This window comes from Juglans microcarpa x Juglans regia, chromosome 7S, assembly GCF_004785595.1.
Source record: "Juglans microcarpa x Juglans regia isolate MS1-56 chromosome 7S, Jm3101_v1.0, whole genome shotgun sequence".
Classification (NCBI taxonomy): Eukaryota; Viridiplantae; Streptophyta; class Magnoliopsida; order Fagales; family Juglandaceae; genus Juglans; species Juglans microcarpa x Juglans regia.
The window spans coordinates 10,961,468-10,976,102 of record NC_054607.1 but is presented as its reverse complement, the minus strand read 5'-3'; the positions used below and the strand labels follow the sequence as shown (position 1 = coordinate 10,976,102).

The 14,635-nt window shown below is 36.5% G+C and overlaps 1 protein-coding gene across 2 annotated transcripts; it reads left to right on the top strand.

The window, feature by feature from the left end:
• Positions 1–2,422: 2,422 nt before the first annotated feature.
• Positions 2,423–10,696, top strand: LOC121241344 (BEL1-like homeodomain protein 9). 2 transcript variants are annotated; one of them, XR_005935709.1, is made up of 6 exons: positions 2,423–2,632; positions 3,615–5,341; positions 8,759–9,165; positions 9,258–9,318; positions 9,684–10,379; positions 10,468–10,696. XR_005935709.1 is itself a non-coding variant. In XM_041139079.1 (5 exons), the coding sequence occupies exons 2-5, from the start codon at positions 3,779–3,781 to the stop codon at positions 10,176–10,178; spliced, it is 2,526 nt and encodes an 841-aa protein (XP_040995013.1). In that variant the 5' UTR covers positions 2,423–2,632; positions 3,615–3,778; the 3' UTR covers positions 10,179–10,696. The 2 variants fall into 2 exon arrangements, 1 of the variants encoding a protein (XP_040995013.1); XM_041139079.1 differs by having other exon boundaries at positions 9,684–10,696.
• Positions 10,697–14,635: the final 3,939 nt, after the last annotated feature.

Genomic DNA, 14,635 nt, shown 5'->3' with positions numbered 1-14,635 from the left:
ATGCTCTACACATTGATTTGAGATATAATTTTTTTTAATAAAATCTAAATATCCTGATTTGGCAATTAAACATTTCAATTTTAACAAATGATATAACATGTTTTGATTTAATTTTTAAATAATAATTATCTTCTACACTTATTTAAATTCTATGTTAAAAAAAAACTTAATAAAAAAAGATTATAGAAAAATTTAATTGAATAATGTTAGATGTTGTGTTTGTGTTTGAGATTGTAAGATTCGTTTGGATATTGAGTTGAGTTGAGATAAATTTAGTTGTTTATGAATAATTATGAATTAAGATGATAAATTGAGTTTTGTTGAACCTATCTAATATGAGTTTAGATGTATTTGGATATTAAGGTTGCGTTTGGATGTTCAATTGAATTGAGTTGAGTTGAGTTGAGACGATAAAATATTATTAGAATATTATTTTTTAATATTATTATTATTTTGAGATTTGAAAAAATTGAATTATTTATTATATTTTATGTGAAAATTTGAAAAATTTGTTATGATAAGTAGAGATGAGTTGAGTTGACTTTAGTTTCCAAACGAAGCTTAAGATGAATTTAAATGTATTTATAAAAAGTTGAAAAAAATTATCGATTACACGTGTAAATAAGTATTGAGTTGAAAATGATCGTGGGTCCCATATATAAATAGATTTTGAGTTGTAATAAATTTATTAATTTAAGAATTAGATATTTAGATATTAAAATTTATTTAAAATTAGACTAAATAATTCAATCTAAATTTCAAACGGACGAATCTCATAATTTAAAAAAGTAGAATCTACAATGAGAAAGTTTATTTTTTCGTATAAATTCAACTTTCTTTAATTTTTTTTTTTAAAAAAGTGTATAAAATTTACGTACCTAAAAATTAAATAGATAAATTTTCAATTTAATTAGACTTGTGAAAAATAACGAGGGAATAAAATAGATTTTATTAGGATAAAGGAGAGAAATGAATAGTAAAAGCAGACAAAGACGGCAAAAGGAACAATCCAAACCTGACGTGTCAGCGGTAAGTTGAGAACGTCATTGAGTAACGTCACTACAGAAACCCTAGAAGTAGTAGTAGAAGTAGGCCCCTTTTGTAATAAACACATCTCCTTAACTGCATGACACGCACACCTACCCTTGCTTTTTTCTCTAGGACCTCTTCTCCCTCTCTTTTAATTTCTGCACTTTCCTTTCCCGCAAATAACGCTTCTGCCACTCAACTCCATCTTGCCTTTTTCAAATTGACCATACTGCCCTCTACGTGAAATTATTACGTTCGTTCATGAACCTTCGACACCGTAACCGTTTCTCAACATGGTTAACATGTAGCCACGAAGGTTCTCTCTCTCTCCTCTTCAAATTCTGAAACTTCATGGGCCATGTTAAGTGTTTGATTCTGAAAAATGTTTGAAATTATGAGTGAGATGGGATAAAAATTATGTAAATAGTAATAATATAATTTGTAAATAATAATGAGATGTAGTTTGAATTAAATATTTTTTAAATTTTAAAAAATGAGAGAGAAAAAATTAAATAAAAATATTATAAAATTAAAATATTATTATAATATAATTTTATAATATTTTTTTTAAATTTAAAAAAGTTTGATTTTTTTTTATTTTTTATTTGAAAGTTTAAAAAAATTGTAATTATTAATTTAAAAAAATTATAATAATTAATTTAAAAATTTTATATGTGAATTATGTTTAATAATGTAACGAGATGATACGAAAATTTTGAAATTAGATTTTTATAAACAAACCTTTAGGATTTTACATATACGGTTATACGAAATGTAAATTACGCACATTTTTGTTAAAATTGAATGAAATATATTATTACAAAAATAATTTTTTCATATATATTTATATTTATTTATTTTTTTTAAATAACGTACGAGAATTGGATTCTTTCTTTTCAACATATTATTATCTAATCATTATTGATATAAAAAAAATTAGTAAAATTTGTATAAAGTTCAAAACAAAAATAATTTTAAAATTATATTTAAATAACTTTTCAACTATATTCGGTTCTCCAAAATAATATTTATTTAAAAGAATATTAAAATTTTTCTGTTATTTTTAAAACCAATATTTATTCATTTGAACCAATAATTTCTTAACATTTTTTAATGTCACATTCAATAATTAATATAGTAATTGAAATATAATAAATACAATTAGTATTCAATAATATCCACACGTAAGAGTGGCACTTTCGGTAAAAGCTCATTATCGAGGGTGTTTCTCAGAACTACTACACGCTGCCTTTTATATCACGCCAAGATTATATTGAGTGCAAGATTCCAGTTGATTTGAAAGGACCCCCACAGAGAGACATAGACGCACATGAGCGTAGCCGCCGTTAAAACCAACGGCTAATATACGTTAATAAAACAGTGGTAAGCGCGCTTTTAGACGTTAAAGCTGACGGCGATTATTTGCTTCGCAATTATTGTTGTTCAAATGTTCAACCTCGCTCTCATAGCTAACCTGCCACTCTTCGTAACCTTGCCGGACTCGGCCCCGGAATCCATTCCAACCGGAGTTTTGTATCCGGTTTGCGTTTAATCGTTCCCTTCTGAGGATTGAGATCTAGACTACTGTAGCTTGGTTTCGGAGGTAAACTTACATGCGAACTCTTCTCTTTTTTCCAAGTTTTTTTCGATGAAATGTAATGGTTTTTTGAACTTTGGTACTAGATGGATAACCATCTACTGTGGATTGGAGTTGTGTGAACTATAAGTATGCTCTCTTTTATGGTTTATCTCTTTCGTTTCATGGGCCTTTCTTGAATTATGACAGTTCGAGACTGGAATCTTACTTCGAGAAAATATAACCTTCTTTTACATGGTTTATATATGAAGTTTAGCTTCAAGATCCTTTTCAGCGACAAGGTTTCGAGCTTTTTTAAGCTCAGTCAGCTGGATCTGTAGCTTGGAGCGTATGTTCTTAACTGTGTAGCTTTCTTGATGGGTTTATGAAGTGCTAGCTAGAGAATTGGATTAGGGTTTCTGTATGACTTTTGAGGATAGCCCCAGGGTGGAACCGTAAAGGGCTGGAGTAACGGTTGTAATTCATGTAGATAGGGTCTTTTGCGTTTCGTATTGACCGGGAGCTTTTCTCTTTTTTTTTTTTTTTTTTTTTTTTTTTCTTTTCCGCTTTTGGGTGATGATCATGTTGAAGGATGCCGACGGCCCGACAGGAAGTGAATTGCACTGTTTGTGGGAAAGTTTGGGAGCGGCGTGTGCGAAATTATGTCGCTTTGCTGGGGAACGCTGTAGAGTGATTTGTTGCCATGAAAAAGTAAAACCAGTAAGAAAGAATGACAAGCAATAGACATAGAACAAAAGAGTGCTCTCTCTCTCTCTCTCTCGGGGTGAAATGTACCGTTTAGTAGTTTTTGTGTCGAAGCTTTCGTTGTCTTATGTTTCGTACATTCCACCGATATCGTACATCAGTTCTTTATTATCACGGCTCTCTCTCTCTCTCTGTGCCGACGCTGGTATTTTATGAATACACTGAGGTTCAATGTAGAAGAGCCTTTTTATTATTCTGGTAATTTAAATTTGATTCTAGAACTTTAAACATGATGGTATTGCAGGAAAGTGCTCGTAGAATGCCACTATTCAGCTTACGATGGGTGCCAAAAGATATATGTGTTTTCTGAGTTCTGGAGCAGCAGACACTATCGAGGTTTATAGAGCTGTTACGCCATTTGAATAGGTATTTCCAAATGCAAGAGTGAGTAGGCTAGTGATTTAGTCGATGGAGATGAGCAGCTTTAGGCCAGATTTACATGTAGCGCAGCAAAGCCGGCGTGATAAGTTAAGGGTGCCACAAGGTTCAAACCCAACCCACCGTTTAGAAGATTTCCCTGACAATTTGGAACAATTACCGTTCAACCTGAGGCTAAACCCAGATCTTGTTCAAGTTCGAAATGTTAATAATGCCAATTTGCTTTATGACCCGACTGTTTATTCACCAGAAATGGTCAATATTTCAATGAAGTCAAATGTTATATCAATGCAACGAGATGCCATGGTGCAGCAAGAGATAGATGCTGCTCAAATTGGAAGGCCTATTGTAGCCGAGGATGCTCCATTTGCAAATTCATCCCACCCAATGTCATCCAATTTTAATCCTTTATCTAAAGCCTCCATTGAGCCACAGAATTGCGGAGATTGGAAAAGCCCTGGTTCACAGCAAAACAGTGATTGGATGGTGAGCTATGCAAGTGGTTCAGTGGGGAGTGAGAACAATACTCCAAGTCCTATGTGTTTCGGGGAAGTAAGTAACATTTCTGCATATCCAAAATATATGAAACCTAGTTATAATGAGTTCCAAGACGTTCGGTCTCCATTGAAGAATCCATGTAGTGAGATTTCAGGTCAAGATCGACAAAAGCATGCAAGGGAGATGCCTTTTACATCTGTAGTTTACCAAAATAGTTTCCAAGATGCTTTCTTATCCACTTCTAACAGAACCCATGGTATAGAAATGGCTTCTCATGTGCAGCGGAATGTCAGAGATACTGCTCGTGGTACATGGGCGGAGGGTGTGAATGAACTTGCTCTACTTCCAACATATGGAAATCAGTCGGATGTGTTATGTTTCAATGATTCTGGTGCTTGGACAAATAGACCAGTCGAGAATTGCCATCAGTGGGGTCGTCAGTTGGGTTTTCCAGTTAAAAAGAGTGATGGAGAATTGAGGAATATTGTGAGTGATTCCAATCCACAGGGTCTATCTCTATCGCTTTCATCAAATTCAACTTCAAAACTGCCTGTAGCTCAGTTTGGAGAGGGATGTGGTGCAGAAGATTTACACTCAAGGGCTACAGTTTCAAAAGATCCTCAAGATTTGAAAGCTATGAAGTCTGGTTATTTTTGTGCTGTAGAAAAGCCATCTATAATTAGTAAAGGATGTGGAAAACCTCTTGGAGATATAGTCGGGATTTCTTGTAACACTTATCGAAACACAGGTCCTCTCGGCCCATTCACTGGATATGCAACTATTTTAAAGAGTTCAAAGTTCTTGAAGCCTGCTCAGCAGCTGTTGGATGAACTATGTGGCACAAGTGACTCAAAAATTGCCAAAACACGTGAGCTGTCTGCGAGGATGTCTGGAGAAGTTAGTTCTTCAGGTGATGCTTTGAATGCAACTGAAACTGAGGTTGGTATAATGGGTAATAATTCAGGTGCTTCATCCTCCACATTTTATAGTTCGACTGACATTAATGGTGAAGGCAGACTTGGGAGTAGCTCTTGTGACTCTTTACGGCCCGAGTACCAACAAAAGAAGGCAAAACTCATATATATGCAGGAGGAGGTTGGTTATTCATTGATCTTTTACCAATAATAAACCTTGTTTTCATCAATGTGGTTTGGTGATACATAGATAGATAAATGCATGTATGTGTAGATTCATCGGAATGATGTTAGTGAATATTGCATGATATTTTTAAGATTATTGTTTTGAGTAGATCAATTCAATTGCTGGAAAAAATTATAACTTTCGTGTGTATAAATATGTAAAAGTTATTGGAGCCCGTATTTGGTATGCTCAATGTCTATAACAAACTAATTATATGAAGGTGGTTTGGAAATTTTTCAAGGCTTCACATGTCATAGTCCAGATTAAAGTGCAAAATAATTCTACAAGATATAAGCTCTAGGTGAAGTTTCAAACAGAAATGAAAAGTAATGCTGAGTGAAACTAATGGTCCAGATTAAAGTGCAAAATAATTCTACACAATTGTTAAAAATCAGAACCATAAATCAAGATATAAGCACTAGGTGAAGTTCCAAACTATAAACGAAAGGAAATGCCGAGTGAAACTGCATGCATATAGGAAATGACACTCTTTGGAGTAGTTCTCATAGCATGAGAGTTAATATCGACATTGACAGAAGAATAATACAAAAATACAATGTTTTTGGGGATTGGAACCAGGGCCGGGGCTTTGTTTTGAAAGTTACTATGATAATTGTAACTGCATATACCTGGTAATAATAATCAATATATGTGGAGCGTTTGATTATAATTAGTAAATAGCAGTAATTGCTTACACACAAAATGGCTTCTTAACTTTGGAACCAAGTTGGTTAATGATTTTGTGTACTTCCTCTCACAGTATCTACTTTGGATTTATTTGTTGTGCCGTTTCCTATGTTACCATGTAGTTGACTATGAATATGATGCCGTAGATAGCATAACTAACATCCACTCTCTGAACGATCTTATTATGAACTAAATTATATTGTTGTTATCAAAAGTTTGAAATATCTTTGTAAAACTGATTGAATTGTGGTTGGGGATGCATAGATCAATCTATTTGTATGTTTGTATAAGTTATTCAGTTTCCTTAAAGTTAGTCTTGGCTGCTAGTATAAAGCCCTAGTTCTATACATCTCAATCATAGCTTGGTTTGAACCAATTCATATGAAATATATTACATGTAAAAATCCTAGTAGGAGATGATATGGTCAACTCTTTTCACAAATTCTTCTTGTTATTTTACTTCTTCCTTGATCTTGGAGGGTGGCAGTCCCAAGATGATTCATTAAAAGTTCCTATTCCCCAAATAAACTTAAGTTAGCTATAATGATGATTGGAGCTTCCCACACTTGCATATATAGCCTGGATTAACCTAGTGCACACTCACTATGGGATTCAACAAACGCCTTCACATCTAATCCTTGATATCCTTCATCAAATGTGGTATCACAATCTTTATCAGCTTATATAGGTCATATTAAGCTAGATCGACTTAGTATATACTTGATGCCATTTCAAATAAGGGGGGTTGGTTTATGGAGACTTGATCCCCAAGTATCCCTCATGATACCAGGCTGCAAGACCATCGCTTCTAATTCAGTAATTAAATGTGAACAAATAAAGGTCCATATTGAAAAAAAATGGATTACAGATGAAACTGTCCAATCCCAACATTTACAATTTTCTGCCTGTGAGATACGTGTAGTCATTTGCATTCACACCATTTTAGTGGTGATTGGACCAAATCTATTAGGGTTGTAAGAGGACTGACCAAGTCCAATTGTTAGCATTCTTCGAGGTGATAGGACACCATAGCTCATCCCTCAATTGCACATCCATATTGGTTTGAAGACTTCATCCTGTCCATTTTGCCATTTCTATAATTGTTATTGATTTTTGTTTTACTTTCTTGCTGTCATCTTTGAATACAGATGGACTTAAATCTTTTGATCAGTTCTAGGTTGCTTTCGCAGTTTTTATATGCTTATTTTATGAGTTAAAATGCTTTTCTTTTTAAGTATGAATGAAAATGCTTTCAACTTAAAATTTCAAAATGAAATTCCTTTGTCAATTTATAGATCGATTCTGACTTCTGATGCAACTCTTAGAGCCGTCCGATTGTATTGATTATGGAAGTTATCTAATTTTAGTAGGAATTGTGAAATCCATACTAGATCAAACGGAAGTCTGATTGACAATGATCTAACTCACTCTAGAAGGTAGTCTGAAGCCCAATATCGGGAAATATGGTTATTTTATTGCAAGCACTCTTTCTTGTACATTTAGGTCTCGTTTGTTTTCACAACTCCTGTCAACTCATCTCTTATAATCATTACAACGTTTTCAAATTCTCACACAAAATAAACAATTCAACTTTTTCAATTTCTAAAACAAAAATAATATTAAAGAAATATATTCTAACAATATTTTATTCAACTTTTAACTTTAATTTCACTCATCTCATCTTATCTGCAAAAACAAACGAGGCTTTATTATATAACTGCAGTGATCTAGTTCACTCTTATGAGAGCCTACATCCTAATTTCATTTTTTAAAAACATCAGAGTAAACTGCACGAAACTATACATTCTTTGCTCCAAATTTGCTGTATAAAATATGAAGTGATTATAGTGATAGAGCATGTTAACTATAAGTACTTATTGGTTCAATGAGAGAGAAATAATCAATGAACTACTTCGAATCTTTAGTGTAGCTTCAGGGAAAAAAGTACTGAAATTATGGATGGCCCTCTTTGTCAAGTAAATATTTGAAATATTTGGGAGCTCTTCTCTACATGTGGACGTTGTGATAAGATTTTTAATTGACAGTTCCCACCATTTCTTTTGAAGTCACTTAATTGAAAGTATGAGACCCAATGAGTCTGTTTTGCAATGTCCCGCAACCTAATTATATTGCAAAACAGAGAGCTTATGTGAATTCAATTCCAATTTGGTCAGCATTGATTTTCCTCATCGTGGGAAGAATAGACACCACTTTTCATCTCTTCTTTCTCCTCGAGGGCTCGATGTAAATTTCTTATTGTGCATTTTTATCAACTTATCTTACCTGGAAACTATAGAACTTTGTCTTGATGAGTTTCTTCTTTTGTACAGTGTCATGGATACTTTGGCACAAATCTAGTCACTTAGGTTGCGTTTGGATGTTGAACTGAGTTGAGTTGAGATAATAAAATATTGTTAGAATATTATTTTTTAATATTATTATTATTTTGAAATTTGAAAAAGTTGAATTGTTTATTATATTTTGCATTAGGATTTGAAAAAGTTGTAATGATGAGTTAAAATGAGTTGAGATAAGTTAACATTCCAAACGAAGCCATAGTTATTTATGTATTTTCATCTTTACTTCCTTGTGAGAATAAAAACACCTTTTAGTTAACTAGTAGTATTGCTCATCAATCCATCTTTAACCCTGATTGGTGACTCTCTGTGGTTGTACTTTTGAAAGGTTTGCAGAAGGTACAAGCAATACCATCACCAAATGCAGATGGTGGTTTCATCGTTTGAATCAGTAGCAGGTCTCAGTTCTGCCACCCCTTACGTCTCTTTGGCTCTCAGGTCGGTTTCTAGGCACTTTCGATGCCTGAAGAATGCCATCACAGACCAGCTGAAGTATATAAGAAAAGCAACGGGGGAGGATTTGTCATTGCCTACCACTGGCACAAGCAATTGTAAGGGTGATGCAAATACACCAAAGCTAAGGTACTTGGACCAGAGCTTGCAAAGGCACAAATATGGTGGGGGCAATGTGGGCTTTCTTGAAACCCAACAACACGTCTGGAGGCCCCAGAGAGGCCTACCAGAACGTTCAGTGGCGATACTTAGAGCTTGGCTATTTGAGCATTTTCTTCACCCGTAAGCCTCTCTCTCTCTCTCTCTCTCTCTCTCTCTCTCCAAAGTTGTAATATTATGTGAATATATTTTTTTCTTTATCAACCCTGTTTTAGGTACCCCACTGACACAGACAAGCACATGTTAGCCACTCAAACAGGTCTATCTCGAAACCAGGTACGGTCTTGTTTGTTGCACAATTTTGTATGCCATCTTTTAAGAATTGATGTAATTATGCATATGTTAGTAATCATTCTCTTTTTCTCCTAAGTTAGCTATCATTAATTTATATGCAACTGTGCCAAGGAGTTCTTGCATTTACATACTTAAGGATCTGAACTAAATTATGATTGTTGGAACAGTTTTGTTATTATACTTTTTCTTCACCGTCTCAAGTTTAATGGATAAATTATCAAGAAAAAAAATGTTTCAAGGATGAAAAACTTTAGTCATGGCCATATTATTCTTTTGCAATTAAAACATGAGTTATGGCTATATTGCTCTTTTGTTACCACAATGATATTTTGACTGAGAAATTGCAGGTGTCAAATTGGTTCATAAATGCCCGAGTGCGGGTCTGGAAGCCAATGGTAGAAGAAATACACATGCTCGAAACCAAAGGCTTGGCAGATGCCAACCAAAATCCAAGCAAGAATGATGGAAACTCTGCTGTTGAAGGTAACAACCCTCCTTATCCTGATCAACCCTCCAACAATCCAAGTAATAAGCAAATGGAATGCTTAGGGACAGGCTCAGCCCTCAGCACTGGACATGGACGTAGTGCGGAGCAGTGGAATCAAGAGAAGCGGTCGAGAATAGATTGTCAGATTCCAACAAGCATCGATGGGTCATTGATGGGTTTTATGCCGTACCAGAGAAATGGGCTCGAGATTAGTGGACTAGGAGCTGTGTCCCTTACCCTGGGTCTCAGGCATGGTGCAGAGAATGCACAGCATCAGCAACCGCAGTTGCAACAGCAGGAAGATCACCATATTAGAAGGGAATTTGGAGGCATGATTCATGATTTTGTAGGTTGATGTACATTAACCTTAACATTTTTTTCTTTGGAAAGGGGCAGGACGGGGGCGCGGTCGGATGAAAAGGGGTGTTCCATGAATGATGCATTGGCCAGGGCAATTGTTTGTTGGCATTTGACAAGAAATAGATGGTTTCACGAATAGGTTATTTCTGAGAGGAGACATCCCATGTTAATAGATTCTGAATGCCGATGCGTGAAGGTGAGACCATTCATCTCTTTATGTGCATGGCTCCAATCACCTGATGTCATTTTGTAATGTAAGCTTCATGCTGTTTTCCGCGATGCAGTGGTTCCCTCTTATCACAAGAAACAGAAGTAGACTTTATCCCCTCACCTTTAGGTGCATTTCTGTAATCCTTGTATGAAAGAATTCCTTAGATAAGATAGAGAGAAATGTTGGCCTACAGATTGAAAGTGCAGTATTTTTTGCATAGATGCCAATCTGCTTGTGAGAAACCATTTGCCAAAATGTTGATTGCTTTCTTATTTGAAGGAGGATGATGGTATTGAATTTTATGGACAAACTTTCACACTTGTGGAAGGATATCTTAGTTTTAGTGCCACACCAGAACGATACATTAATTATATAATAAGAGAAATAATAGGGACTTAAAAAAAAGTGGATCTTATCATGAATTTTTTTTTTTTTTTGGTCCTTGTAGTTTACATTTTTACAAAAGGTTTGTATAAGATTGTATATTTAGAACTTGTAATTTGTATCAAACCTAATCATTTAAACCGTAAAATAGGCATCTATTTTATCTATTTGAAGTATTTGATGTCTTTTGGAGCGGAAATAAGTTCTTCATAAGTCCCTTTTACACCTTGCTTTGCAAGGAGATCCGGAGCTTGGTTAATTACTCTGTAAATTTGTCTTGTTGGCAAGTCCAAGTCCTTTGATAAGAAGATAGTTCTCTCTCATTCCTCCTAAGGCTGTGCTTTCTTATCCGGATCGGGAATATCTGGATCCAAAAGTGGGTGGGTACCCGCTCGGATATACTGGTTACAACCCGGGTGGATATCTGATTTTAGATTCGAATACACTAATTGTAACTAGTAACTGGGCATTTGGCTCAGTATTTTTTTTTCCTCGCGCAGTTGATTTATTTTTAGGTTTAGCCACTTTTCTGTATGCTCAATACTTCTTCTCTGTCTACTCCGTTTTTTTTTTTTTTTCAACTCTAATTTTGTGCTGTTTATTTTTGTTTTTTAAGGTTCAAATTAATTAACTTACAAGTAGGTGATCTTAATAATACTTAAAACGTAAATTCATTTTTTACAAGCCTCCAGATCTAGATGTTTCCTCCTCATCTAGGGAAAATTTATGGAGCTTCTCTTGTGTGTCCAGCAAATACTCTGATGATGTTCAAGACTACTCCAGCAAGACCCATTCTTGTGGCGGTAAGAACATTGGCAAATAGTTTTACAAGGAAGGGGTCAAATCAGCAGCCTATACTTTAGCTATGAGATAAAGCCGAAAGTCAAGCTAAAATATAAAGCCAAAAAAAGATAAGGAAGGACACTCAGACTAAGGAAAGAGACTCATACTTATAAAAGGAAAATGCTTCATAAGGTAAGTTATACTCAATCACTCCAAGGAAATAGATCTCTATATAAGGACTTATAAAAGGAAAATGCTTCATAAGGTAAGTTATACTCAATCACTCCAAGGAAATAGATCTCTAAATAGATCTCTATATAAGGAGGAGATCCCCACAAATCTGAAATAGATCTCTATATAAGGAGGAGATCCCCACAAATCTGACAGACTCTCCAAAACTTCTCTACGCCTAGACTAAATTTTTCCGTTGTACTGTGAGATATATGAAGCCAAGAGAGATTGTAAAATCCCATTATAGTGGATTTCGCCCCCTCCAAAACAACCCATTGATGTAGGTATTAAATTGAACCACGTAAATTTTTGTATTTCTATTTATTTATTTTTTATATGCTTATTTATTATTTGTTTCATGGATGAACGCGAAGAACATCGTATTGACACCCAAATAATTATTGTGGGCTAGTAGTAATCCTTTCCTCTATTCCGGTCTGTTATGCAAATTAAGGCATTAATAGTTGCTACCGTTTGTGGGATCCAACTAATTCTCTATATTGAAATTGAGAAAAGGATATTCTCCATTTCACGAGATCATCTATAAAAGTTTAGATAAGTTTTTTCACTTTTTACTTGTTAATTTTATTTTACTAACACATGCAAAGAAGAAGGAAAAGATGACATGGGCATGTGGAGGATCCATGGTTTGTACTGTGCATGTAAGACATGAACAGAGCACATTGGATGTGAATTGTGCACATGACACGCACTGTCGTCTTTTGATTTTAATATGTTATTGTTCCTTTTATTTTGTTAACCTTGTTAAAAAAAGAAAAAAGAAAAAAGAAATCAGTAAACTAGTGGAGGGATGGCATGCACTGTGCAAGTGACAAATGCACTATGCACACCATGCACAACGGACATAAGGGTGAATGTCGACGTGCACCCAGTTGTTTCATGTGCAGGGCCCGCTGCTTCCGTGCACAGCGCGACCCAGGTCCAACCACGAGGATGAACAACTTCCATCGCCGATTCCTCATCGTGGTGGCCCGCTGTGTGTGCCGTGCACAATGCGTGTCGAGGAAGCACGTCGACATGCATGTTGCGTATTCGTGAGCCAAGCCTCCGTGAGCTGGCGAGGCCACCACCTGCCTCCTCTTGACCCATCGGCGTTTTTTGTCACCAGTGAATTAGTCCTCAGTCACAAAGGTCATTTCCAGTGGTTTCTGTCGTCATACGCGGTTCTACGAAGGAGCATTGCTGCCAACCACCTCTGTGCATGACGTGGCCTAGATTCGACCACCAAGACGGGCGGTCAGACAGGGCTTGCTGCCAATAATGAAGTCCTTGGCCACGAAAGCCCCTCGCAACTTGTCAGTGCTCCTTATGGCCCGCTACACTTGTGGCGAGCAACAAGCACACCGCAAGAGTTGTGTTCTTGCAGGAGACTACAGGGCGGGCTTTATCTATTTGAATAATTATGAGCCCATAGACGCAAATTTTATAAAAAGTATTTAAGGGATTTTAAAGTGTGTTTTTAGAGTTTGCTATGAAGCCTATTATTTTAGTTAAGTTCCATTATATGTATTTAATTACTCGGAGTATTATGACACACTTTTCAAAGAAATTAGTAACGTCTAGTACCTCAGACCAATGAAGATCATTTCTGTTGTAGGCGGTCTCCTATAGAGGCAAGGGACAACACCAAAAATCTACACATTCCCACGGCCCTAGCCAACCTAGTGGCGGGCAACGACCTTACTCCACCTGAGCTAGCCATCCTTGTGGCAGAAAACAAGCACACAATACCTCTAGTGGGCAACAGACATGCAGGCACAAGCCTAACTTGGTGCAACATCTCGCCGCCCCATGGCGACCAAGGTTTCATGCCACGAGATCTCCTCACCATAGATCAACACTGAAACCTCCTTGCCACTGTCACCAAAGCTTACCATAGGAGCTGCTCGATGCTGACACCACAACGTGCTCGCCAGCACAGCCCAACCTCATGCTTGTGGTGCCACTCACAGTAGTGCTGTGGACCTCCAGTGCCTTCTGTCACCCTTATGGTGATCCTCGCCCACTAGTTGAGTCTACCGTAAACCTCCATGCAACCATCATTGTAGCACTCCACTGTAAGGCTCACACGACCCTTGGTCCTCAGCCATGAAAATTCCTTGCCACAGTGACTACTAGTCATAGCGAACTTGTGTTGGCGAGAAGCGAACTCGCCAAATATATAGCTGGAGCTTGCCCGCAATTAATCATACGGCGGGCAAGTTCCTCTATTAGCCCACTGTGACTCACTTTTTTCGTGACAGGTTACTACTTTGTTATGTATGCATCCAGAATTGCTTGCCCCTAGCAATTGAAAGCAAGTTTGCCAACTCAGAGTAGCTCAATAGCACAGCAGCATCTGGCCGCCCTCATGGTTGGCAATAGCTCACCTTTCCTTGACCAATAAGCAGCCCACACAATGGGCGATAATTGTCCTCTCACAAAAACTTTGCTTGCCATAAAGGAGGTCGCTGCTCCCGTGTGCTCGCCCACTATTCCCCGAAAAATTCCTCGACATTCCATGAGAATCCTGGAGGCAACACGACCCACGAATATACTTTGCTAGAAATTACTCGCGTGGCGCAAAACAATGCCTATAAAGCCCCTATCGGGCATCTTAATTTGTCTTCATAAGAATGGATTGCTTGCTATTACACGCATCCCCAAGCCTTCATCACGCTCTAGCGAAATGACACAGGTTCACAAATCTAAAACTTGTAATTTTTATTACACTAACCTATTTGGGGTTTTGGTGAAAACCTATTAGGGTAGTAGAACTCAGCCTCCTGACGCAATAGTGCGGTCAAGCATCCCCCCAAACACCAATGATGAGTCCAAAAACT